Here is a 27,971-nt window from a genome sequence, read left to right as displayed (position 1 = left end):
AAAAAATACAATGCAGCCAGTAAACTTTGTGTGGCTACTTCACAGTACTCTCCTCTTGGGTGACAAACATCTTTGTTAACTGTAGCAAAATACAAATCTTTATCAGGAGTATAACTAACATAAAGCAGCATTTAGCAGCAGCAGAGATCCATGTTTATCTAAGAGGTTAACTGCAGAATGGATCCACAAAAATAAAACGTCAAAAAGAAAATTAAGAAAATTACATATTAAGAGTAAAATCTCTGCTTCTGTTTATAGCCTACAGTTAGTACAAAAACACGACCCAACTTCAAATGATGAGTATTAAAAAGCAGATGGTTAAAATCTACTGCAGCAAAAACAAAAACAAAACAAACAAAAAATCCGGCAGAGTATTATTAATTTTTAATTAGTTACACGCCTTCTCCAGCCTTCTGGCTGTCCAGTTCTCTGATGTTAAAGTCAAATATCTAGTTATTTCTGCCTGAAATAAAAGTGATACACAAATGTGCACAGACTCAAACCTGACATGGTAATTAATTACAACTGCGTTAATATTTAGTAAAGTCTTCCGAGATATTTTCTGTGTTAAGATTACAACAACACAGTGTGGCCCTTCAAAATCTAGACCTAATCTATGACAGTATGTTAAAATGCAATGTTAAAAAACTTTAACATCTACAGTTCCATGATTACTGAGCCCACTCCATCTGCTGATGAAGACTGTGTGATGTGATTGAAAGCTCTGAAACCAGCAAGTAAGTGGGCCTTTTTCTATCCTTGTTTACTAATAAATGTATTTGTAATTTTATCTAATTTACTAATTTCTTCTCTAAACTGTCAGGTCTGATCCTCCGTCCTGTAGGCTGCTGTATGTATCTGAAACATCTGGCTCCAGTCACTGTCAGCGCTAAGTGCTAATAAATCCACCAAATGTTTCTAAGTACTTTAAACACTTTTGTGTCAACTAAACATTTCCTTAAGTACTTGAAACACCAGTAGGCTCAACTGAACAAGTCTTAAAGTACTTCAATGTCAGTTAGATGTCTTAAGTATTTTAAACATCAATATATCAGCCAGCCCTGTAGCATACACTATTTTAAATACTAAATGTCAACTAAACATATAATTTAAAGACGTTAAGCACTACTTATTAAGGATTATTTATCCTTTACGTATTTTTTTTGTTTATAGAAAAAAAGAGAATCAACATTTTTTTGTCTTGTCTGACCTTGTTATTCTGTTTTCTAGCAGTGCTAAACTTCTTTAAACTGAACACCATATTGTGTTGAACGCTGTGTTGCGTGAGCATCTCAGTGCTGACAGGGTGTATCCAGGTTTTGCCCGCACTTCCAGCAGCAGTAATGATGAGGATGCCACGTCCGTCCATCTTTAGCCGTGTGAAAAGACTGACAGAAGATCAGCTGAGGAAGAGAACAGGACAAAAGGGAGAACAGATAATTAAATAAATAGTGATGAATAAACGTGGTTTTTAAAGGATAACATTTCTAAAAACAGATAATGTTACAGTATTCTGTGTGGTTACATTGATAGACAGACCTAGTCTTCACTTGTTGTATTCATCCTGTGTGACTTGTGTACACACTGTATACACTGTATACTGATGGTCTATGCAGCCATGCATCTTAATGAGATGCACCAGGCTTTCAACTAACTATCAAATATCAAAATATCAACATGTATCCCTACACAGGACGCACCCCTTCTTATTGTACTTTAGACAGCACAAAAACTGCAAAATATCACCCTTGACACACCACAACGTTTCTCTGTCTGATACTGATCAGTCTACAGGAAGTCTAATGTGATGTCTTCTCACCTCATCGCAGCCTGAGCATCGCGGCCGGACCGTCTGACAGTAGTGTCGTCCACAGAACAGCTTCTTATTGGACCAGAAGTAGACCAGGTCCACCAGACCCTGGCCACACTCTGAACATACGAAGCAGGTGGGATGCCACAGGGCGCTATGGTAACCTGCACGCTCAACGTAAACAGCTGGACTCTCCTTGGCAACCTCACCTTGGCAACCAGAGCACAGCTGGAAGAGACAGAGAGGACAGAATATTACAGTGAGACAAGGTTGTGAACCAAACTACTGCAACAAAGTGTGAATTTGAAATGAGTGAGGTCAGGAACATTACAGCCTGCTGGGAGTAAAACAGGCCCATACCACATGATGTGACTAAAAGGGGGCACAGTGTGCGGGGTTTGTTATTTATCTGAGATAACAGAGGGGTCTAAAGCCAAACTATAAATCCCATAAAACTGACAGTATGTATACATTATGTATACTTTTACTTTTGATAATTTAAGTACATTTTGTTGTTAGTAATTGATTAAATGCTTACATGAATTTTGAGGGCAGGACTTTGGCCTATAATGGCAAACCAATGGGTGACGTAACTGTGGCTATGTTCATTATTTTTATAAAGTGTATGGTCTGGTGCTTTGTCGGAGCAAAAGTGGTTTTCTTGAGTCTGTAACCAACATTACCAGGCATTAACCTTTTAAGATGTCGGATGCCTCATTTACTTACATGTACAGTCTTGGTGTTGTCATCTGTTCCGTTAGTGGAGCCAGTGGCGGTGGCAGTGCTGCTGTCGGTCAAGCCATGGTGCTGCTGCTCCAGAGCACCTTTTTTGTCACTGTTACTACGGTCCTTGGCTTCCTTTGCTGTCCTCTGAATGGCTGCTTCCCTCAGAGCACCACCCTCACCAGGTAGGGCCACCTCTCCGACTCCCAGCACCTCCTGTTTGTAGCTCTTCACAAACAGCAGCATGGAGGAAATCTGCAGGAGGACGTAGGAGAAGTAAGAGATCAGAGTCAACTTGTAACAAGGAAACACTTTTTTTTAGACTCATGAATAAGTCTGATAAGAGTTATAAAGCTTAATAGTGTTTGATCGTGGCAGAGTACCTCCTCCTCACTGGCCAGGCTCTGACACTTCATGGGGTCCTGGTCGTAGGCTGGGAGCTGACTGAAGAGCTGCCTGCGTCGCTCCAACGCTCCAACTGTCCCTGAGAGGGGACGTTGACTCTCTGGGATGAGCTCCATGTACTGCATAGCCTGAAAGGGATCAGGGGCATTTTACTTCTGTTTACTTCAACAGAAACTTGTTATATTTACAGCTTCTTAAATTTGTCATCGATTATGTTTGGGTGTGAAGCTGACATGTGAACTGTTTGATTTAACCACAAACTGACAAATTCACTTATTCACGTTTATCAGGCTGCAACTTCATTGGTCATTATCAGATCAGTTGCAACATACACCACCACAAGAAAGGACAACAACTGCAGCAATTTAGACCTGCAGATATAGATGTGCTGATGATTCCACCTTCAAAAAAAAGAAAGAAAGAAACAGCTGCTACAGTTTTAACATGTAATGGGAGAGCTGGAAACTGATGGGGTTGAATTACTATTTCATTTGGTGATATTAGTTAAGCCTGGTTTAAGGTACTTTTTAGATTTATTTTTTGTGTTATAATTTTTTAAGTCTCGCCATCAAATTTTTACTTATTATCTTATCAGTATTATTAATGTTATCAGCAAAGTCTGATGCTTGCTGTCACCTGCTAGTCACACTCATGTTTTTCTCATGTCCAAGGCTGGGTTCATTCTAGTCGTCTTTCTATGATACAACCTTAAAAGCCCTCAGAAAACCTGTGGTTCCTAGCCACTTCTATTTTTAGTGTTATTGAAGAATTTACATGTTTCACTGCCAAGGAGAGCAATATTATTGCTTTGCCTTTCTTGTACCCCACAGGCATATTTTACTCGGCCTGTATGACATGTTTTCGTGTTGTCATAACACTGTAAAATTAGGTAACATATACTTTCAGATGTATACATATTGTGTATTGATAATCCAATCAGAGATACTGTGAGAACTAGAATTACAACCCAGTGGTTGTCAAGCTTCTCTTACAGTTTACATCCATGTCTGTAAAAACATGGATGCTTCACACCCAGAGGATCTATACAATTAGCACAATTTCAAGGTGGACACCCAAGATTAGTGTCACCAATTCAGTATCTGACCAAATGTCTCCCCTTCTGTTACTGATATATGTTGTTGAGTAATGGCCAGAAAAGTAATTTATGCAGAGCACTATGATGTCACAGTGAAGTTGACCTTTGTTTGATCTTTAAGAATATAAAATGTTATCACTTATCCTATTAGACATTTGTGTGAAATTTTGTCATAACGGCCAAAAACATGCTTTGTGAGGTTACACTGACCTTGTCCTTTGATCTTCAACCACCAAATTCTAATCAATTTATTTTTCAGTCCAAGTGGATGTTTGTGTCAAATCTAATTAAATTCCTTCAAGGTATACTTAAGATATCGTGTTCACAAAATTGAGGCAGACAAAGTCACAGTGACCTTGACCTTTGACCACCAAAATCTAGTTAGTTCATCACTGAATCCAAGTAAATGTTTGTGCCAAATTTGAAGAAAATCCCTTGAGCTTTTCTTGAGATATCACAAGAATAAGATAGATGCAAGGTCACAGTGACCTTTGACCACCAAAATCTAATCACTTCATTGTTCAGTCCAAATAAATGTTTGCGCCAAATTTACAGAAATTCCTTCAAGATCTTCTTGAGATATCACGTTCACAAGAATGAAACAGACAAGGTGACAATGACCTTGACCTTTGACCTATGACTACCAAAAACTAATCAGTTCATCATTTCGTCCAAGTGGACATTTGTGCCAAATTTAAAGAACTTCCTTTGAGGTATTCTTGATATCGTGTTCACAGGTGTGTTGACATCAGTTCTCAATATAGAGGTAGCTGAGCCGGCGGCTAGTGGCTAACAGTGCTAAGTCCATACACAGGGCTTAACAACAGCCATGGGATGAGAGCTACACTTGCGTGATTACTCTATCCCAACATCAACACAACAGCCAAATGAAAGCAGTGACAATGAACCAGCCAGTGGGATACACACATGCACTAACATGCACATGCAGCTGTACTAGTTTACCACAGAGAAGCTCAGATTACAGTACACAAAGAGGTAGCGTGACTTCATCCTCTGCTCAAGATGCCATAACTCCACTTTACATAGTAAATAGTGCTGCTGCTATATTAATGTCCTGAATGCCACACAGAGAACATTTAAAGAATCAAAAGTAGAAGTAGTCATTATGCAGAATGCCTGCAGTGTGTAACATATGATTTTCTACCACTCGCTAACGTGGTTGGATGACTCAGTTCAGAAGACTGTCTGAGTCTGAGTTTCGGTTGTCATCACGTTGTCCAGGTGTTGTCAGTGACACAGCTGTGTGTCGTCAGATGACTGCACCACTAACAGTCTGCACCGGCACACTCCATACTCAGGCTTTGGATGAAACAAACAACATGCTTAAGACTTTGGAGACAGATCCGGAGAACAGTCCCAGTTTTGGATCTGGATCTGTCTCCACAAGTTCAACCACAGTAACGTCCCCCACCACACTGAAGTGCTCAATAATCACTGTCATCCTTATAATTATGGGTTGTGAAACCTAAAACATACTGTTCTTGTTTTAATGGAAACCAGATGGTGTAGACTGTTCAACACACAGAGGGGCTGCAGAAACTACAATATTATAAAATAAATAAAATGAGTACAGTGGTAAATCAAAATGGTGAACCTTAAGGATAAGAACAGAACTTTGTTTTTCATATTGCCGACATAATCTATGATGCAGTCATCATATGTAAGAACATACTGTGAGCTGAACACACACTCAGTTTCTTTGTTAATGAGAATGTGCATGAGAGAGAGGAGGTTAAAAACAAATACAGCAGACAAACTAGGAATGGGTACAGACGACTGGTCTTAAATTGGTACCAGTTACTGAGAGCCTGAATACCAGTAAACTCCTGGGCAGTTGATGCTGCTATCAGTATTGTGTTTATCGGCATGTGTAACTTTGTGTCTGTGCTACATGTATGTGTTTTACAGGTTGTTGTTTTTTTGGTGGTAATACTAATCAGACAATATGCCACATATGCTGTGAACAACAAGAACTTTATCTATCTATCTATCCATCTATCTATCTATCTATGTATCTTGACTGTACAGGCTGACACAGACCAACACACTGCAGCTCCACACTAACAACCAACCTCCAGCACTTCACACTGATCCTCACCAGTGTCTGGTTGAGGCCGGCCGGCGCCCAGTCGTATGTCGTAGTGTTGAAGGTCGGGTCTTTACGCGACACCACGGGATTGGTCACGATCATGCGGTTCCTCTTGTACATGCGAAGGCCGCCGCCTCCTTTGACCTTCGCTGTCAAATGGGAGCAGGGTGAGTCTGCGAGCAGGCGTCCCATTTGCTGGTCATCTTCGGCGTCACCTCCAGGAGCGTGGTCAACTGTGCTGCAGCCGCAGGCGATGCAGGCTTTCCTGCACAAGAAGGTCAACCAGAAAATGGATACAAAAATATGTCAAGACTTTAGGAGAATTAAAGGCTGTGTTGCCAGATTTGGCGTTTTCTGCCTGATGGAGATGCTTTATTGCACATGTATATAATAAATGTATATACATTTATTATGAACATATTTGTATATGTCCTTTCAAGAGCAGAGAAAAGTTGAGAGAGGGAGAAGAGGAGAAACCACTTGGACTGTATCCAGCACTTTGGTTTTCTCTTTCTTTTCCTTTCATTTTTCAGGCAGAGAGAAATAATAATAAAATGAAAAACAGGGAAGAGGCGTACCTCCAAGAATGTGGCTGGAATCCAGAGCAGCTCTCCTTACATGCATGACACTGAACCGCAACTCCTGCACGCTGCTTCACAGACATCTGAGAGGAGACAAGAATACAGCAAAAACACAATGATGTTATACCTTTAAATCATTGATTTAACTCTGACCTGTGAGGTACAGTCCATTTAAGTTTCTAAATTATAACCAGCTTAACAATGAGAGTGTAAAAAGATCCGAGGTCACAATAGAACAAGTGTAAATATAGCCACCATGAAGTCACCCAGTAGTTTGTGTACTTCCATTTTGAAGCTTCATGTTTGACATTTTTGCCATTGCTACCTTTTATTTGGAGCCAGAGGTGACCACATTTGGATGAGAGGGTGGAGCTCATGGATGCATAAAGAGAAGAGGAGATGATTGGTGATTGATGATCGGCATCTTTGGGCCCACAGAGCAGACACACTAGAGACTACCATCGGATGAGCTGGCTACTTTTAGTTTAGCCCTCTTCTAACGTGAATGGAGATAAACTGATTTAATCTTGTGGCTCTTCTAAACTTTCCAAATGTTATTGGACCGAATGGATCAAATCTCGATAGTGACACAAGTCATTTTATGAGGGTTGTGACACTTAAAAAACATGTATCCACTGATTTACAGACGTCTCTTTCCAAATGTAAGTCAGTGGGAAAAGTCTTTTGGGTCTTGATGGCATCATGTGGTGGTCTCGAGAGTTGCAATTCCACTGTTTGGCCACTATGAAAATTGGCTTCAAAGCCTGATGCACTTCATGGGGGTCTGTTGGAGCTGGGGAGGATACAAATTGCTGCATTGCTATCCTGACTGGCAAGTCACTGTGTTAGCAACTAGTCAATTACCAGGTAGCCCCACCCCATACCCTGCTTTATCTATCTTTATCTATCTATTTTGCTTAAAATGGTACCATGATTTACAAAATGAACATCCCACTGTATTAAAGAGGACTTGAAACTAATGATTGAGGCCATGAAGTCATTAGGAAAATGTTTGCTGAGGTCATAAATTAGTGAGAGGTAGAGTCGCTTTCTCACAGATTTCTATACTATCAGATTTCTTTGTGTAACCAGTCACCTTCTGCTGGTCATCAGAAAGAATGCAAGTTTAAGGCGCTTCTGCTTGAATTTGACTTTTCAGACCCCGAGCCTACCTCCACTTCTTTTATAAAGTCTACGGTGTGCACATGCACATTTTGTAACCACAAAAACATGTTAAGGAAGTTGATCAGAGTAATTTGTTTACCACAACCCAATGTTACCTGCATCATACCAGCTGTGTCATGACTGGTTGTAGGCTGAGTAACCTGTTTATTTTCTGTTTAATTACAGGAACACTTGAGTCATGTCTGCTCTTACTGTGACTCCCACTGGAGTCACAATTAGTATAGTCACGGATAAGAACATCATTAAACAAAATGTTGCCAAATTAGATTTCATTGGGTGTCTACTTTCTCCTTTTTCTGTCAGTTAAAATACTAAACTGAAACAAAGATGTCAAGCTCATTACCAACAGCAGAGGAATGTTCCTTTAAATTGGGTGTTTTCATAGCTGGTGGTGTCAGCTCAGTAACATAATAATAAATACACACACACACACACACACACACACACACACACACACACACACACACACACACAAACTCTGTCCGTCAGTGTATTCCAGAGGGGTGTAATGAAGTCTTGTTCTTCATCAGCTGTTTCTGTTGCAACTGTCATCGCTGTGACCTTTGCAACATGGGCCAATCAACAGCCTCTTTACTGTCACACACACTTACACACACTCTCTCTTCACACCTCTAAACACACTCGTCTGTCCTCTCACAGCTAATGACTGCTCTGGTCTGGGTCCATTTTTTCTGCTGTGACTTCCAATGAAGGAAAATCTCACAGGAATAGTTCGACACTTTGGGAAACATGCTTATTTGCTTTCTTGTTTAGAGTTAGACGAGAAGAATGGGCCTCATCCATCAACATCTAATTTTTTTCTCTTAATTTTGTCCTTAAGAAAAGCCTATGTCGAATTCATGACATTTCCTTAAACCACAGAAACAGGGCGAGGGTTTCTTGAGCGACCTCGCTCACTTACAAGGTGCATGGAGAAGGGAGATAAATTAAAGACAAACTCCAAACTCCAGCGACACTTTTGGCATTTAGAATAACCTTAATGCAAGAACAACACATTTCGACTTGTGGCCTGGATGACCCTGATGATGGCCATGACTCATGAGCCAAAACATATTGGTTTGGCAATAAAGCTGTTCTACGTGTTGCTGGAGTTTTTACACCTTTGTTTTCTTAGACTGCAGACCTGTTCGCATTTGTGTTCCTTATCTTGATAAATCCTGTTCCTCTGTAAGCTGAAAGTGTGTGCCAGTTGAGCTTTATTAATATCGGTAAATGCCCCACCAATCCCCGTAAAAGGGAATAAGACGGCAGGGCCTTGTGCACAGAAGAAGAAAAAGAAGGAAGAAGAAGAAGTGGAAGAAGTTGAGAGAATTAAGTCGAGAATGTCCAAAAGAAGGTCTAAAGAGGGTGGAACACCAGACTCCTACGCAAAGAAACCCCACTTCAAAAATTCTGAAGTGGAGGTACTTGTGGAGAAAGTGAGCGCCAAACAAGCCGTCAAATTTAGTGGTGCCAGTAGTGAATATAAAATAGCGCAGAAAGATGCACTGGTTGCTAAACACACATTAATAAATCACCTAATTTGCAAAGCATGCTTTATAGTAGCACCATTGTCAGGACTGGGGACAGAAACAAACCTTGACATTTTAGACAATAGCGTTCTTCCAGCTTTGTTTGGACCTGCACTTGTTTAGCACTTTTGTAGTCATCTGACGACTCAAAGCGCTTTTTACACTATGAATCACATTCACCCATTCACAAACACATTTGAACACTAGTGGCTGAGGCTACCATACAAGGTGCCATCTGCTACTTGGGGTTCAGTATCTTGCCCAAGGATACTTTGAAATGAAGACTGGAGGAGCCGGGGATTAAGACACTGATCTTCTGATTAGTGGACGACCCACTCTGCCTCTGTGCCACAGCCGCCCCTAAGAGAACTTTGCTTTCCTCTGTCGTACACTTGCACACATTAGCCCTTTTTAAATAGGAATTGTGCAAATTTGTAGGAAAGCCCAATCGGTCTTTTTTCAGCATTGGCAGTATAAAAACAAAATCGGGGGGTGCGGCAAAACGCCGCCTACCTACTTGTGTTCATACAGAATGTGCCTTTTGTGGGGCAATGGGGGGCGTGAGCAAGTAACAAAACGTGTAGCTCAGCGTGTGACGTAAACAGTCACATACACTGAGGGAAGCTGCAGCTGGTCAGTCCTTCTGCGATTCTTTCATAAGTCGCCCCGTCCTTCACCGTCCCCGTCATTTGATGGTTAATGGCCTCTTCGTTTGCGAGGACAAGGAGGCCGCGCAATTCCTTGCCTCCCCAGTTGCTCATCTTTACTGTAGTGTCTGTCAGGTTTGTGTTTCCCTCTTGCTTCTAGTACTAGCTGCTAATTCCTGCTATCAGCTGTTTCCTGTTTATCCACCGCCAGTGGCTCGCACGTGCGGCGTCATCAACAGCTCCTCCCACAAGTCATCAACAGCCCCTCCCATTGCGGAATGGCGCCTCGTTCTTTTTAAACCAAAAAAGTTCCACCAATATGACTACCCTACGAGGCGGAAAATTGGGCACCTTGGATCAACTCGCCAACACGGCTCTGTGTGTCTAAATGCTCGCAGCTTGCCGGCAAAACACCCAACATTCGCAGAAAATCTGGCAGTGTAAAAGGGGCTAATGTCATCTTCACATGGATGCATAAAATCTCCCAGTGCAACGACATGTTCTGGAGGACCGGAGTCTTGTTGTCTATTAAAACCGCCCCTGCCACCACCACGTCCAAATCCACCACCTCTTCCTCCTCCACCACCTCTTCCTCCTCTGAAAGACATTTTTCTTCACACCCTAAAGTTTACTGGATAACTATGGCGATTTACTCTGAGTGACTGGCATGCGATGACAACACGTGTGGCTATGGGTTGCTGTAAAGCTATTCAACAGCATCAAAACATCGTGAAACATCCTGTCTCTGTTTCAACATGACAATGCCCTCATACACAAAGCCAGGTCCATAAAATATGGTTTTCCCAGTTTGGTGTGGAAGAACAAAGCCCTGACTGTAAGCCGACTTATCGCTTACATTCAGTGCTGGACCTTGCTGATGTTCTCGTGGCTGAATAGGATCAAATCTCTGCAGCCAGGCTCCAACATCTGATAGAAAACCGGCCAGAAAAGTGGAGGCTGGGACAGCAGCTTATTTTGTAGTTCATCATTTTGGAAGAGCTTATGTCACTGTATTATATCTCCCTGAAGAGAGATGGGCTTGTTAATGCCTGGTGACAGATAGACAGGTGGACAGTCCATCAGCAGCAGGTTGTTTTAGCAGAGCAGTCGTCAGGTTTCCTGACAGAGGCTTTAAAAACGGTCAGTCATCTCTGAGGGTTGTTTCCTAGCTCGTACACACACAAACACACAGACCATCACACTGAGATTATTTTTAACTTTTAGGTAAGGTGAGGTAAACTTTAATGTCCCTGAGGGGCAATATGAGATACAGACAACACGTCAGTCATGAGTACAACAAAACAGACAGAATCCAGTATCACACACTGTCAGGGGTAAATCGTGGACATTAAGGGTCACCGCTGGTCAGCTAAGTGATAGCAGACAGGACAAAGGACGATCTGTAACGCTTCATGCTGCATTTAGGAAGGCAAACCCTCCACCCTGATGGAAGCATCTGAAACTCAACATGGAGGGGAAGCTGAGAGTCTGAGACAATAGACCAAGCTTTAGAGGTGATCTTCTCTTCATACAGATGCTGCACGTTATTAAAAGTAACACCAGTGATCTTGCAGCACAACTTGACCACTTTTCCAACTTGTTCTTGAGAGAGTATACAAGAATAGAACATTTTCATGATAGTCTTATCTACAACAAAACTCTTAAGCTTCCTTAAAAAGAATAGGCATTGGTTTGCCGTCTTACAGATGACGTCAGTGTTCACATCAAAATTCAAATTGTCATCTGAGAAAGTGCCCATACTTGTACTGCTGCACTGCTACCACCGGCACTTTCCTTTAATATAGAACAGCTGTAGAGCAACAGGAAAAGGACGAGAAAGACTAGGGATGACACATAGCAAAAGGCCACAGTTGGACTGCTAAGGACATGGACCATACACTCCACCTGGTGAGCTAAAGGTGGACCCAGACTATCAGTCTTAATAAGAGACCAGAGACCAACAGATCGCAAAATTGAACTCATCACAACAGCTCAACTTTAATAGTCTTCACCTTGGATATAATAATCTCTCCCTCCTGAAAATGACTTACTAGCTTGCCCAAAGTTTAACAGCTAATGACAAACTGATCACAAGACATGTCGTTATTTGTTCATTGTGACTGATACAAACAGTAAAAGACTACATATGGAAGAGGGTTGTTGGCATGTCGTTTTCTTTTTAAATATGAGAGGAACAAAGAAAAGAGAAGGTGAGGCACAGTGAGGATAGAAGGAGAAACAAAGGAGGGGTGAATAATAAAATGGAGTGAGACAGCTGAAAGAGACAAAAGAGGAGAAAAGATTCAAAGATTTTAGAGCTGAGGTGGAGGAAGAGGAGGAGGAGATGAAAAATGGAGCACGGGAACGACTGATAAGACTCTGTTTGTCAGTACTGAGGTGATGATGTCACTGGGTGGACCAATGAGATCATCCATCCTGCACGTGTGTGTGTGTGTGTGTGTGTGTGTGTGTGTGTGTGTGTGTGTGCGTGCGCGCGCAATCACTCCCTTCTCGTCCTCCCACAGAAAAGTTCAAAACAACAACTCTTCTTTCTCATCCAACACTTCCTCTCACGTCTGCAGAATCATCGTCACTTCTTTGAGGTGAAGTTTTTGGGATGACATTGTTTGGTGACTAAGTGTGTTTCCACATGTAGTCCTTTTTAAACAAACTGAATTCAGTCCTTTTAAAGTGCATCAAAAAGTGGACCGACAGAAAAGGGACTCATTTCTCTTTCTGTTCACACTATAGCCTATATATATAATGACATAGTTTTGTTTTTACTTTGACGTGGCTCTGCAGTGCGGTTATGAGGCTCCTCGTTTTCTGATTAACTTAAAATTGGATGTAAACCTAAGTGTTCCTGTGCTGTAGACTGTTTCTGTTTGAGGTATTCTACATTCCACATCTGGAGATGTGCAGTATCTTGTGTGGACCAAACTACTCCTCGTCCTGCGTCCTTGCAAGCGCTACAGGCCAACATGGTTTTGTCTGTTTTTTCAAGCGTCCCAGTGCAACAGCATGTGATCTAGAGGGCTAAATACAATGGCAAAAAGCAAAGTGAACCTGGAGCGCTTTGTGTTCACAGTGCACAGGTAAAGTGAACGGCACTGCAGACTTGAAGCGAACCAAACTCAGAGGGGTCTGAGTTCTCTTGGAGTGTTTGCATATGTGCAAAAAATCCTGAGTCACTACTCTGAGTCCATTTAGAGGGCTAAAAAGGAACAAGTGTGAAAACTGTACTAACCTTTTCCTGAGCTTTCATCAGTATTTTTCAGTCCTCATCAGCAGAGGAAGTTGGTTGAAAGCACAGAGAGAGCTAGTAAGAGGACCTTCAGAGCAGAGAAACAGCGGCGATCCTAGATTCTAGGGAGCCCATGCAAAGAAGCCGATGAAAACTAGTTCTTGAACTAGTGAGCATGACACACCATAACAACAAACAATAATCGCCATTTTCTTTTTTACTACTCAAGTAACCACAGCAAACATTTTAATGTACTTTCTGCTCACTCTATATCAATGGTAACAATAAGCTCCAGTGTGTGTGTTTGTACAGTATGATTAGCTGCTCTGACAAAGAGCCTCTGCCAAATGACACATATGAGCCAAACTAGAAATGCTTTTTTTTTTCTTTCAGAAAGAAGGGAAATGTGTGGCAGCTCTATTTTTAGGGAGTTAGATAAGGCGGGTATGTCGTAGGTGGATCGGACTCAGCTCAGTCTCACTGAGTAATTCTAAACATGTCAACGATGTGACAGTTGAAATGCAGGAAATGATGTGAGATAAGAAGCAGGAGGTCAAAGAGGCGGCGAGTTGACCTGCTGCAGTTAATGTCCAGAACTTTGTCACATGGCATCTTGGATATTTCCTGTCGTTGTCCATTTACAGCAACGTCAGACAAAATGCCACAAATGAGTTGATGTGTTTTGGTGCTATCACTGTTCAAAAGTTTAAAGTAACGGGATATCAGACAGAGAAAGACAGTGTTATTGGATTGTTATCCTACATATATTTAAATAAATATTTCTAAATAAACTGTCTGGAAATTAAACTGAAACCACTCTCAACATTAGTGACAGAAAATTAAGGAATTTCAGTTTTTTGGTGACAACACAACAAAACAATTTTCCAACAGAACTAATAACATCTGCAAATTAACAGCTGTCTCCCATCTGATAAAACATTGGATACTCACACAGCAGGGTCGGAGATATCAGGATCATTGTGTTTGTATACTCTTATTGACTACCTGAGAATTCTGTACTACTTGAATGTCTTTTTTCTTACTGATACAACCTGCCCAGGGACTACAGGCAGAACATTTGCTAAAACCTGGTACACTACATCTCTCTTTGTTTTGGTTAATATTCTTTACGCACTGTCCCTTAAAATAAAGAAGCATATTAATTATGATAACTATTTTGATAATCCGTTAATTGTTTTAAGTCCTTTTTAAAGTAAAAATGTCAAATATTCGACAGTTCCAGTTTTTCATTAGCCAACACATATTGGCGTGCTTGGTCGTGGACTTTTCATGTCCACATGTGCAACGTAGCCTGGGTGCATTGGTTGTTGATGTTCTGGGACACCGTGTCAAGGTCTGCCTGTTACATGCATTGTCTTCTTTCAAAATACACTTCCATTTTCACAGGAAATTCAACATTTACATACAGTCTGTTTCAAAATAAACGCACTCCCTTGGTACAACGCCACAAATTGACGTTTGTTTTCCTTCAACAGCAAAAGCATGTGGTTAGGTTAAGGAAAAAACAACAGGGTTTGGCCTTAGAATCTTACGGGGGCTTACGCTGCCTTAACTTTCCTGCTGCGTTCCCCCTGACGCTGCTGGGCGCTGTCAAACTCAAACGTCAACCGGCCGCGTATCATGCCGACGTTAAAGGATGCCTTTTTTTGGTTGGTTCCTGACACCCCCAGCTACTGCCCAAGCGCAGGATTTCAACGACTTTGAAGTGAGACTGGGCTCCATTTGCAGGGCTGCAGGTGATGACTATTTTCAATTAAACTGATATTTTTAATCTTTTAAAAATATTTTCACTGTTCATTCATTTCTCCATTAACTGATTAGAAAAAGTCAGTTCCCAAAGCCCAAAAAATGTCCTCATGTGTCTTATTTTGTCCACAACCCAAAGATATTCAGTTTACTGTCAGAGAGGAGTAAAGAAACCTGAAAATATTCACATTTAAGAAGCTGGAATTAGAGAATTGTTTTTTCTTTAAAAAAAAAAAATCACTCAAACCAATGAATCGATAATGAAATTAGCTAACGATTCATCAAATAGTTGACAACTAATCTATAAATCTAGTAATTTGTGAGAATTAGCTGCTTTTCTCAGTCCTCTGTGATGGCAAATTCATAATAACAATAATAATAATAATAATAACTTTATTTATATAGCACCTTTAAAAACAAAAGTTTACAAAGTGCTTTGACAAACAAAGCAAACGCAGGAATATCTATAGCAACAGAGTCAAAACACTGAGGGCAAACAAAAGCAGGACAAAATTAAGCTCAAATTGAGGTAAAGTTAAGAAAAACACAGACAGAATGTTAAAAGAGATAAGAACAATAAAGGCAATAAAACTATTATTTCTAAATACTAGAAACAAATGAATAGAAGGATAAAAAGACAACATTGCATAATGACAACAGAATAACAAAGAATAAACAATTAAAAGGAATAGAATAAAATAAATAAAAAGAATAAATAAAAAGATAAAAAGACGACATCACATAAAGGCAAGTCTATAAAAATGGGTTTTAAGAAGAGATTTAAAAGATGTTACTGATTCTGCATCCATTCATCCATTTTCTAACTGTTTATCCTCTTGAGAGTTGTAGGGGGGCTGGAGCCTATCCCAGCTGACACTGGGTGAGAGGCAGGGTACACCCTGGACAGGTCGCCAGACTATCACAGGGCTGACACATAGAGACAGACAACCATTCACACTCACATTCACACCTACGGACAATTTAGAGTCACCAATTAACCTAGTCCCCAATCTGCATGGCTTTGGACTGTGGGAGGAAGCTGGAGTACCTGGAGAAAACCCACGATGAGAGAAAATGCAAACTCCGCATAGAAGGGCTCCCACACCCAGGTTCAAACCAGGAACTACAGCAATAATAGTTATAGTTAATAATAGTTTGGACTGTTGGTTGAATAAAACAGGCCTCGGGAAACTATTATCAACATTTTTGACTGTTCCCTTTGGTTTGTATTTTGGTTACAGAGATACTGCACCTCCCTACAATCCTAAAACCCATTGTGTGTGTTTGTGTGTGTGTGTGTGTGTGTTGGAGGTTATTTCCATCCTGGTGATGGCAGTTTTTCCAGGTCCTGTATACAAAGAAGAGCGGGTGGGTGGGGGGAATCAAACCCCCTGACAGGTGACACTGATCCGTCAGGTCATCGGCCTCAGACTGATGTGACCTCTGGACAGACAAACGGAGGATGAATTTCAGGACGGATCTGTGGGGGACAATGGCTGCCAGAACAGACCCAGCGGGGGGATCAGGTCCTCATGGTCATGGATTGCACTCACTGACTGAATTAGAAGTCTCCAACTGTGTGATCCGGACTGGATGAGAACAAGCCTGAGAGATTTGTCCAAACTGACTTTTAAATGTCTTTAACTGTAGAGAACAGAGTCTGTGGCAGGTCAGAGAACCGATATGATGTATAAAAATCAGCATGTTGATAAGAAGTCAACTGTTTTTCAGGGTCAAGTAGTCCCTCAAGTGCTGCCATCACACTATCACTCAGTTAACTGTTGCACCTTCCTCTCTAGCAATGCATTTTGTTAGCAGACTCCAACTAATACGGTGTCATCAACATCAGCTACTTAATTTGGCAGCTAAGTAGTTAATGTCAGCTGTGCAATAGAAATTAATTTGACAGCAAAGACGTACTTTTTGAATTTTAGTTCTTTAGGTCGAGAGGAGCATAATGAATGTAGTAGTTTTGTCAGAACATCACTTTTTGCTTTGTCTGCAAAGTTTCTCAAGGTTCAGAGCAACTCATGTATCAGTGCCGACAAACAAACCTCGAACTGAGAGGAGTTATGAAGTTATGTTGTTTCAATGAATACTGAAGAAGAGATAACAAATGGCATCCGACACAGAACTCTGTCAACCACATCACGTCCAGTACACGCACACATAATTTCCTGTGAGTCCCCTGAAGCTGGACTACACTGAAAAATATATGCAGAGAGGCAACAGCAGAATTTAACTCATTCCTGTCATTGTTGTGTTTTTAGATTAAAAACTAAAGAAATTATATGGCCTGATATCATGAAAATCTGATGAATGACCTCGTTAAGACCTCTGATTTGCTGACTGCATCTTATATCTTCTCAGCAATTTGGGAGTTGAGGTCATTGATGCCTTTTTCCCAGATTAGAAAAACAACCAGTCAATCACAGCTTAGTATGCAGGTTAAGAATGGAGACAACTCCAGCTAAACAAGGTTGGTTATTATTACTCTATGTATTTATATTTCAACTTTTCCCACAGTACAGAAAAGCTATTTTTATCTACACAACGTGGACGTCATCTGAATGTAAAGGTTAGGGTCTGATGGACAAGTACAGTCAGTTCTGTCCCCAAGAAATTATGTTTGTTTACGACTTAAATTTAATGCTGAGGGAATTATGTTTTCTATTAACATAATGAGGGAATATTGCTAATAAATGTACCTAGCAAATCGCTAAAATATTGATAGTAAATGAATCAGCAAAATGTTCACTGACAGAAAAGGCAATCTTGCAATACACAGTATATTCGTAGTGACTATAGTATTATCATATAATTGCCTTTTCTAAAAGCATTTAACAGAATTCATGATCTTTCCCTGACCTCAACCGAAATGCTTTTCTTGCCTAAACCATATGCTATGTTCACGCTATGAGTAACACAGCAACAGGCTAAACGTCATTTTCAATGGAGGGTGGTGACATTAAGCTACAAACTGATGCCTGAAACATGTCGCTGTGGACAAGTGATGTGCTACAAATAAAAGTTGAGCTGGCTCCAACTTTTTTTGGCACTCCAGTGACGTGGCGAAGCATCAACCATTCGAATGTTTGTCTTTCTAGCTGTGGTACTGTGTTATTGAGCTTAGTTAGCTGGCACCATGCTAGCTTTCTGTGCACTGCATTGCACATAGGGATGCAATGGAGCAGTGAAATGTGATGTTAACATGGGGGTTAGACACTGATCGAAAGCATGGATATTTTTGACTACATATTAACTTTAGATGACGTTCAGTCGAGGTGCTTTATTGCAAACAGACACACAAGCCTGGGACGATGTAATTACGTCAACAATCACTTGAGCCACACTTCAACGGCAACTCTGTGATAGCTCATCATGCTGTTATGTTGTCGCTTGTAGTGTGAACACATTATATTACAGGAGTCTGGATGCAAACCCAAAGTTCTGGTGTCACTGTCCTGACATATCAAGCCTAAATTAGCCGATCAACATTATGAGTAGATCTAAATGAGCATTCATTAATACCATTTACTACAATGTGGTGACTCTTCAGTGGGATATTTATAATTATTTAGTACTTTAACTTTGCAGTGTTTGTGGTGAAAGCAAATGAATCTGTCTACACACTATTAAATCCTCTATTTCCCTCCAAGAATTTTTACAGTTGTAGAACGCAAAAATCACTTCAGGCCTACAAATGAAAACAAATGAAAATCTGAATGTTAAAAAAATAACTGTTTCATTTCCAGATAATTTTATGTCAAAGCCACAGTTAAATGTTTTAAATTCAGTGTATAGGCTGCACATTTTTACAGTTGTAGAATGCAAAAATCACTTCAGGCCTACAAATGAAAACAAATGAAAATTTGAATGTTAAAAAAATAACTGTTTCATTTCCAGATAATTTTATGTCAAAGCCACAGGGAGCCACTGGAGAGGGTTTAAAGAGCCGCATGTGGCTCCTCAGCCACAGGTTGCCTTCCCCTGGTATAATGGGACGTGCAACACAGATGCTAAACCCAGTGGTAAAAAACGTTCCTGGCTAATGCACTCGGTGGGCAATTTTTTTTTCAAGTCAGTGGGCGTCAAGTTTGAGTCTGGTATTCTGTGCCTATAAACTGCATCAAAAAACACAGCTATAGAGTTTGTCATAAATCAGCCTATAGAGATAATAACTCCTAAGTAAAAAATAGTTTACAAATAAAAACATTAGGTTAACTTACTGATTGAAAATGACATTGACAGGACAGATTGATCACTCAATTTGTTATGGCAAAAGAAACAAAATAACCCCACCTCTCAAACTGAAATTAATCAACATAATGTCAGCTGAATAATGGAGTGAAACAAACGGCCATTCAGTCTAATTATCAGAGTAGCTTCATGGAAACAGAAAAACAGAGCAGAAATGTGAGAACTTTCTGGGAGCTTTTAGGTAAATCCTCTTCAGACTTTCATTTTATGACCCTACATGTTTGTGCATATATACATATATCAAAGGGCAATAAAGTTAATTTCATTTAAACCCAGTAAAACTTCCTTATTCCAAGACAAGATTTTCTCTTAACCTTCAGCAACACAAGACATCACATCAGACTAAGTGATCCCCTGACCCTTGACCTCCTCGTTACTGTGGTTAATCTGCAAGTATTTATGAATAAGACTTCCAGCTGTAAAGACGTAAACGTTTCTGTCCTACCTTCTCCATGGCAGAGCTCACGTCCATGTTGTCCAGCGTCTGCCTGTCAGCGGGTTCGACTCCTCCGCTCCTCGTCTCTCTCTGTCTCTGCCCTTCCAGAAAGAACAATGGGGCTTTAAATTCCTCTCCTGTCGACCACACTTCCTCTCTCCCCGCCCACAGTTGCTCCTGCCGCCGCTCTGCTCTGCCGGCTCTCCGCAGCCCACTGCAATTTAACTGTCTAGACTTTCAAGCCATTCCTGCTGAGAAACATCAGCTCACTTCTTTTCTTCTAACTCTCACTGCAAGGTATTTTTCTCACTTTCATCACTTTAAAACTTTTCAATCTTTCTAAACTCTCAACAAAACTCACCTTTCTTCTCTGCAGCTGAGGACTCTTTGTTTTCAGCTCTGTTTTTTTCCTCCACTCTTCCCTCTTGATTCGTCCTGTTGCCGGCTCTCCTTCTCCACCCTCTGCAACATGAACTCAGCAGGTTTCCTCAACTCCTGACTTTGCTCCAACACGCTGCTGAAGGGAACGCTGATAAGTCTCCCAATGCACTCTGCCCGACAGAAAAAAAGCAGCTACGCTCATTCACCTCTGTTTTTCTATCTGACTCTGCTGACCAGTGAATTCACCCTGCTTTGCTAAATATTACAGGTACCTTCTATGTTGCAGCTGCAGACCATGTAGCAGCTGACTGGCAGTATTTAGGGAGATTTGTGGTCTTGAAAAACAGCAGCTGCACTACTGGCTTCCTGCAGACTGGGCTGTGAATTCAGTCCTGGTCTTCAGCATACTGGAGGACTACCTGGAGCAATGAGGCCTGACTGGACTGTTTGTGTTTTTGATCTGAGACAAAGACAGAGAGAGCCCTGAGGGATTCCCTGCTCACGCTCTGCCAGCCAGTCAGAGGGAGCCTGAAAAACTCCTGGGCCAATAGGAACATCAGGGATTCCTCCTCCTCCTCTCATTCTCCAGCTTTTCAGTGCCAAGCTCAGAAGAATGTGACCACAGAACTGAGCAGGGCCAAACTGGGCTAAACCGAGCCAAGCAAAGGTGTTAAACGAAGCCAGGCAGTCCAGAGAGATTACACAAAGCTAGCAGGACCAATGGGGCTAAACAGACTCAGGGAGGTCTAAAAGAGGGATAAAGTGATTCAGGCAGAGCTGTTCAGAGCTTGGAAGAGCTGAGTAGGACTAACAGGGATTAAGGGACAAGGCCAAAAACATCTAAACTGAGGCAAACAGAACTAACCAGAGACAGGCTGATCATCCAGGACCAGGGTCAATCAAACCCAGACTGTGATGAGTGCTAAACTGACAAAAAAAAAGGGGCTAATGCGGCAAAACAGAAGCAGGCAGGGACAACAAGATTAAATACAGTACAGTTCAGTTCGCTTTTTTTTTTTTTTTTCATTTCCACTGTGAAAAGTTGTGGATGGTACCGATGGAACCGTTTCATACCGTCCCCATTTTTGGTCCCCCCTCTGTTGGGGCACCTACCACACAGATCTGGTACTAAAAGGTGGAGCTGTGAACACGGCAGTCTGACTGGTCAGTAGAGGACGGTCACTCTGCTCAGACTGCAGTCTGAGGAAGAGCATCACGCTCGAAACGTCACGCATAATAAAATTGCATATGGGAGCTCTTTTGGTGTGCGGATTGCTTTTTTCTTTTTCCATTCATTTAGTGACAATCCACCTTTTTTTGAAACACCTAAAAGCTTCAAAATTCACAAGTGGGCTATTTACTGATGTATTTTATGTTGTAGAATAAAGTATAGACCCTAAAAACAGTAATAACTAGAATATTAATATTTATTGAACAAAATAACAATGACAAAGAAATGCATATGTAATTTTACTGTTGTGTATATAATATGTTAGAATCTACAATCTATGCAGGTATAAAAAAAGTTTTTACACAAACACCTGCCTCCCTCCCGAGCAAGTGTTACCGTATTGTCACACAGTTCAACGAGGAATAAACACCTGCTTTTGCCACAACACCTTTATATAACAAGGGTTCACTTAAGGTGTGGTTGGATGCACCTGATGGGCGTATGCTCCAAGTATGTTCCTCATTCCTCAGATGTGAATGTCAAATGATATGAGCTGCGTGACACTGCTACAGTTTGTGTCTCGCGTGTTCAATATTTACTACCAGATAAAACTCCATGGAGAGAAGCCACTGAGTCGAGGAAATTCTGGGAACACTGGGATTACCGGAGTACTGGAATACTGCCACTTCAACCTGCTGCTGATTCTACATTATACAAGTAAGATTTAGAGGAGCTGCGACTCAAAGTGAAAGTAACTGTAAGGGAAATTCCTCAGTTGACTGACTGCTTTCATTGTTCTGCCTTCTGTGTTTTCAGCTTCACTCAGAGGCAAAACATGTCCTCTCAGTCAGAAAGAGATCTCTCCTGTCCTGTCTGCTTTGAGATCTTTAAAGATCCTGTTGTTCTGTCATGTAGCCACAGCTTCTGTAAAGACTGCGTGCAGAGCTGGTGGAGTGAAGAACTCATACACCAGTGTCCGATTTGTAAAGAAAGACATTTGTTTAGTGATACACCTCGTAACCTGGTGTTAAAGAACCTGTGTGAGGCCTTCTTAGTGGAGAGAGATCAGAGAGGTTCAGCAGAGTCTGAGACTCTCTGCAGTCTGCACTCTGAGAAACTCAGACTCTTCTGTCTGGACCATCAGCAGCCAGTGTGTGTTGTCTGTAGAGATTCAAAGACACACAACAACCACAGATTCAGACCCATCGATGAAGCTGCACAGGAGCACAAAGAGGAGCTGCAGAAATCCCTGAAGACCTTACAGGAGAAGCTGAAGCTGTTTGAACAAGTTAAAGGAAACTGTGACCACACAACAGAACACATTAAGGTCCAGACCCGACACACAGAGAGGCTGATTAAGGGGCAGTTTAAGAAGCTTCACCAGTTTCTACAAGAGGAAGAGGAGGCCAGGATCTCTGCTCTGAGGGATGAAGAGGAGCAGAAGAGTCACATGATGAAGGAGAAGACTGAGGCTCTGAACACAGAGATAGCAGCTCTTTCAGACACAATCAGAGCCACAGAGGAGGAGCTGAGAGCTGAAGACATCTCATTCCTGCAGAACTACAAGGCTGCAGTGGAAAGAGTCCAGCAGCGCCCCCTGCTGGATGATCCACAGCTGCCCTCAGGAGCTCTGATAGATGAGGCCAAACACCTGGGCAACCTGACCTACAACATCTGGAACAAGATGATGGACATGGTCTCTTACACTCCTGTGATTCTGGATCCAAACACTGCTCGCCCTGAATACATCCTGTCTGAAGATCTAACCAGTGTGAGATCTGGAGATAAACGGACGCTTCCTGACAATCCAGAGAGGTTTGATTCCTTCATCTCTGTCCTAGGCTCTGAGGGCTTTAACTCTGGAAGTCACTGCTGGGAATGTGGGGTGGGAAATGACAATACCTGGGCCCTAGGTGTGATGAAGGAGTCTGTCAGGAGAAAAGGAAAAATACCAACTGGATTCTGGGGAATTTATTTTTTTGATGGAAAATACATGGCAGCCTCCCCACCACTGTCAGATAAAGTTCTCTCAGTTAGGAAGGAGCTCCGGAGAATCAGAGTTCATCTGGACTTCGACAAAGGTAAACTGTCATTCTATGATCTTGATACTGACACACACATACACACCTTCACACACACCTTCACTGACAGGCTGTTTCCATACATTGCCACCCTGAGTGAACTCCCAGGGAAGATATTACCATCAACAGTCAGGTGTGTCATACATACAGCCTGTGGGCCAGAACCGGCCTTCTTAGGGCCAGAACCGGCCTTCCTAGAGCCAGAACCGGCCTTCCTAGGGCCAGAACCGGCCTTCTTAGGGCCAGAACCGGCCTTCCTAGGGCCAGAACTGGACTTCCTAAGGCCAGAACCGGACTTCCTAGAGCCAGAACTGGCCTTCCTAAGGCCCCCTCTCTAAAATGAGTTTGACACCACTGATTGCTGATGTTTTAAATCAGTATTTTATCCTGTTGATGTCTATATATAATTTTTTTCCCTTATTTTGTTTTGTCTACATGGTATTGCTATGTCCTAATTTTATACTCCATTCTAACTGTAAATAGTATGCAATATATATTGATATTCATAGTGTTTCCACAGTTAGTGCACAAGAAATGAACTTTGGACTTTATTGTTTTGAACTGACAGAAAATGTCAGGAAAGACTTGCCAACAATTATCAGAATTTGACTTTGAATGTCTACTGTTAACCAAACTTGAGAAACATAAATGATTATTATAATTATTATTCATCATCATTATTATTGTTACTATTATTATTATTATTATTATTATTATTATTATTAGCAGTAGTAATATTTGCATTTTGGTCTGCATATGACTTTTTTGAATATACTTTTTCACTTGTTACAGTATCTGCACTGTAAATATGGATGTACAGACAACTGTGTTGATACTAAAAGAAGACTAAATTTGATAATTATGAGAAAAAAGTTTGTGGCTTAACTGAGGACACATTTAAATTGCGTAATAACGTGAAAAAGATGATGATATACTGATGGTGGAGATACCATGTATCATGATCAGATTTAAGGGAATATGATTCACCTTAAGAAATGAAAATATATTTTTAAGCTTATTTCTTGGACAAATGCTAGTTTTAATTCTTTAGAGTTTAAATCTTATTCTCAACTGATTATGTATTTCTTTATTTTAAACCGTGGAGATTTAACTGTACATATAGGATCATTTTACATACTGCACATTTTGCATTGATTTGTTTTTATTTAATTGTGCACTGTCATCCATTGTGTAAGCAGAGGCATTTGCTCTTTTGAAATTGTGAAGACTTTGACCTTATATGTAACTGTGTATGGGACAGTGGATGAGTTGTAAATGTAAACTGTACATTACTGATTACGTTGTGATTCTTTTTGAACTACTTTTACAACATGATTCTAAAACTAATAAAGAATAAATGGTTTCAGGCTCAAATGTGTCCAGAGAGTTTGAGCAGGAGTTAAATAAACTTGTGAATTTAAATACACGAGCGAGTATCATCGGGACAGTGTCAGGGAAAGGAAAAAAATCCACAACATGCTATAGAAAGATTTCCAGAATATAGTTCAAATATATTAAAAACAAAACAATTCATCATCCAGTAAAGTCAAACAAGAAAAATCATAATGTTTCTGAATTGAAGTCATTATATTTTGAGAAATAAATACATTTTTTTTAATAAAGCCACAATACTACAGGAATAAGAGAAAACAAGTCATATTTCTGATGTTTTCATATTTGTTGCTTGTATGCCACCACAGAAGTACAGGAGTACAAAAGTACAGAAACTTTCTATTGTTTCTTATGAGGCCACAGTATGACTGGCTTCACAATCAACTTTTCAGGGCATTATATTTTGAGAAATAAATACATTTTTTTAATAAAGCCACAATACTACAGGAATAAGAGAAAACAAGTCATATTTCTGATGTTTTCATATTTGTTGCTTGTATGCCACCACAGAAAAGTACAGAAACTTTCTATTGTTTCTTATGAGGCCACAGTATGACTGGCTTCACAATCAGCTTTTCAGGGCATTGCTGTAAAAGAGTTTAATGCTCAGTCAGTTTCCCTGAATAAACAATGGTTTGATTCAGTGATTGAAGTTACTGGATATTTTTTCCCCATTCACAGTTTTGCAGTGGCGTTACAGAGAATGACTCATATTATTTTTAGCCACACTGGATCATGTCTCTGGCTGTCCGCCTGTCTCTCGGTTGGTCCACTATTTTGTTCCAGAGTCCAGACTGAAATATTTTAACAACTATTAGACTGCCATAAAATTATGCACAGACTTCGACAGCTATTTTTGGCACAGCAGGAATGGAAACTAAGAATCTTTCAGGATCTAAACTCAAACTAAAAACATTTGTCACTTCATTAGCACAGCAGTTAATCCTTCTGAACCGGAAGAACCATCATCCACTGAGCTGGACTCAGTGGACAACAGAAGTGATGCAACATCTCAAACATGAGAAACTAAAATTCACATCAAACGACTCTTCTGATACATTTATGAGAATCTGGAACGCATTTGTGGAGTATATAAAAGCTAGACACTAAACCCCCACTTTACTGATAACTCAACATAAAAGTAAGTTGCATTTACTTCGTGTTTTACATCTTCTTGTCGCCCATCAAAATAGTATAGGCCCTGATTGGACCTTTATCTTGTGCAGCTGCCTGTTCCGTTAAAGTTGCCGTTTGTATGTAGGTATCTGTATGTGCCTGTGCATATCTGGGAATGTGTCATGTTTTTCTTTTGCAGTGCTGTACAGCAGTTTATATGTTGTTAAAACAACAATAAATATGTTAAAGAAAATGTGCACGGACATTGATAGTGCCCAGAGGATTCATCCTAATTTGGTGAGCCCTGACTTTTCATATAGCACCACCAACAGGTCAACGATTTACCTTTTCCTGCAAAATATTTCAACAAATATGAATAACCACAAATTTTTGTTCCGATGTTCCCACTTCTCAGCTCCTGGAGGATGAATCCAATGTCAAGGACTATTGTGTGCACCGCCATGAAATTTGACTGTCCATCTAGTGCCATATCTAACTAAACATTTTGATTTGTCTAGGATTTTGAGTAATGGCGAAATATTGAAATAACTGACATTTCCATCCTCAGTTATTGCCTATTTTTTCTTTAATTCAAACTAGTAATTATAAGCATGTTAACACACGAAACTCAGACAGTGAATATCGTAAACCACCTGCTAACTAGCCAGCTAATACTGCTGAAAGTATACACATCTAGCTATAAATTCTACTCAACTAAGATTTTGATTTATGACAAAATGTCGAAATAACTAATGACATTTCCGTCTCAATTGTACCTGCCTATTTTGTCTTTAGGTTAAATTAGCAAATGTTAGCATGCTATAATAAAATAGTGAATATGGTAAACTACTTGCTAGCTAACCAGCTAACATTACTGAAAGTATACTTATCTATTAATGTAATTCATCTAAGATTTATATTTATGGATACATATTGAAATAACTAATGACAGCTGACTCATGTGTAGCCTACTTTGTTGTTAATGCCAATTAGAAAATGTTAGCATGTTAACACGCTAAGCTAAGATTGTGAACATGGTAAACTACCTGCTAATTAGCTAGCTAATGTTACTGGAAATATACAAATCCAGCTATAAATCTGATTCGACTACGATTTTGATTTATGACTGAATATCGAAATAACTAATGACATTTCCCTATGCATATTAAAATAACTAATGATACCTGGCTCAGTTGTAGCCCACTTTGTTTGTAATGCAAATTCACAAATATTAGCATGCTAACAAGCAAAACTAAAATAGTGAACATGGTAAACTACCTGCTAACTTTGTTGCTAGCTAAGATTACTGAAAGCATACTCCATCCAAGATTTTGATTTCTGACTAAATGTCGAAATAACTAATGACATTTCCATCTGGCTCAGTTGTAGCCCACTTTGTCTTTAATGCAAATGAGCGAATATTAGCATGCTAACATGCTTAAGTGAACATGGTACACAACATGCTAAATGCCAAAATGTTTTATTGTCACTGTGAGCATGTTAGCATGCTAACATTAGCATTTGGCCCAAACCACTCTGTGCTAAGTAGACTTTGGTTAGGGTGAAATGTAAGACCACACAGGGTGGCAGACATTTATCAGCCAATACAACCCAGAGGAGCTCTGTTTAACTGAAATAAAATAGAGAAGATAGGCAGCAACAACAAAATAAGCAGTTTTGTATGTGATAAATAAGTAACTACTCACAGAATTCCCCCTCTGCAGTAGGGCACCTGCCTTCCTCATGCTCAGGTGTAGTACAGGTGGTGTTATGAGATGCATCATCAGCAACATTCTCTTAAATTTCTCATATATTTTCTCTTAATTTTCTGTTAAGAGAAAAAAAAGTCAATTCAAGATGCACCCAACGGTCTATCTGCTCAATCTGCTCAGCAGGTGATAATCCCACTTCATCATAACTAATTTATTACAATAGGCAATGCCCACTAAACACTTCACAGAGTGCTCCAGGGATGTAGGCCCACAGGGAAGTTAGCTTTGGCGAACAAACATTTATGATACTTTCTTATTTTGT

At 40.4% G+C, this 27,971-nt stretch overlaps 2 protein-coding genes across 4 annotated transcripts; one reads left to right on the top strand and one right to left on the bottom strand.

The window, feature by feature from the left end:
- lmcd1 (LIM and cysteine-rich domains 1) lies at positions 1-27,741 on the bottom strand. 3 transcript variants are annotated; one of them, XM_049582164.1, is made up of 10 exons: positions 27,644-27,741; positions 20,450-20,637; positions 20,158-20,347; positions 19,806-19,897; positions 6,723-6,808; positions 6,154-6,409; positions 2,917-3,066; positions 2,537-2,788; positions 1,820-2,038; positions 1-1,403 (listed from the first exon to the last, which is right to left on the bottom strand). In XM_049582164.1, exons 4-10 carry the CDS (start codon positions 19,830-19,832, stop codon positions 1,293-1,295), a joined length of 1,101 nt encoding a protein of 366 aa, XP_049438121.1. In that variant the 5' UTR covers positions 19,833-19,897; positions 20,158-20,347; positions 20,450-20,637; positions 27,644-27,741; the 3' UTR covers positions 1-1,292. The 3 variants fall into 3 exon arrangements, with proteins under 3 accessions (XP_049438121.1, XP_049438129.1, XP_049438137.1); XM_049582172.1 differs by having other exon boundaries at positions 20,158-20,313; XM_049582180.1 differs by having other exon boundaries at positions 19,806-19,892; positions 20,158-20,637.
- Positions 21,906-23,775, top strand: LOC125892248 (nuclear factor 7, ovary-like). The gene is made up of 2 exons (XM_049582150.1): positions 21,906-22,065; positions 22,165-23,775. The coding sequence occupies exon 2, from the start codon at positions 22,184-22,186 to the stop codon at positions 23,765-23,767; it is 1,584 nt and encodes a 527-aa protein (XP_049438107.1). The 5' UTR covers positions 21,906-22,065; positions 22,165-22,183; the 3' UTR covers positions 23,768-23,775.
- Positions 27,742-27,971: the final 230 nt, after the last annotated feature.

The sequence above is a fragment of the Epinephelus fuscoguttatus genome, linkage group LG1 (genome assembly GCF_011397635.1).
Source record: "Epinephelus fuscoguttatus linkage group LG1, E.fuscoguttatus.final_Chr_v1".
NCBI lineage: Eukaryota > Metazoa > Chordata > Actinopteri > Perciformes > Serranidae > Epinephelus > Epinephelus fuscoguttatus.
Note: the sequence above shows the minus strand (reverse complement) of the source record. Positions and strands in the feature narration are given on the sequence as shown.

Bases quoted from the DNA above. Each gene is read 5' to 3' on its own strand.
- LOC125892248 (XM_049582150.1), top strand. From the start codon at position 22,184: ATGTCCTCTCAGTCAGAAAGAGATCTCTCCTGTCCTGTCTGCTTTGAG.
- lmcd1 (XM_049582180.1), bottom strand. From the start codon at position 19,832: ATGGACGTGAGCTCTGCCATGGAGAAG. The intron at 3,067-6,153 runs GTGAGGATCAGT...GATCCCTTTCAG, and splicing joins CCGGCCTCAACCAGACACTG to GCTATGCAGTACATGGAGCT. The intron at 1,404-1,819 runs GTGAGAAGACAT...TCTCTTCCTCAG, and splicing joins GATGCTCAGGCTGCGATGAG to CTGATCTTCTGTCAGTCTTT.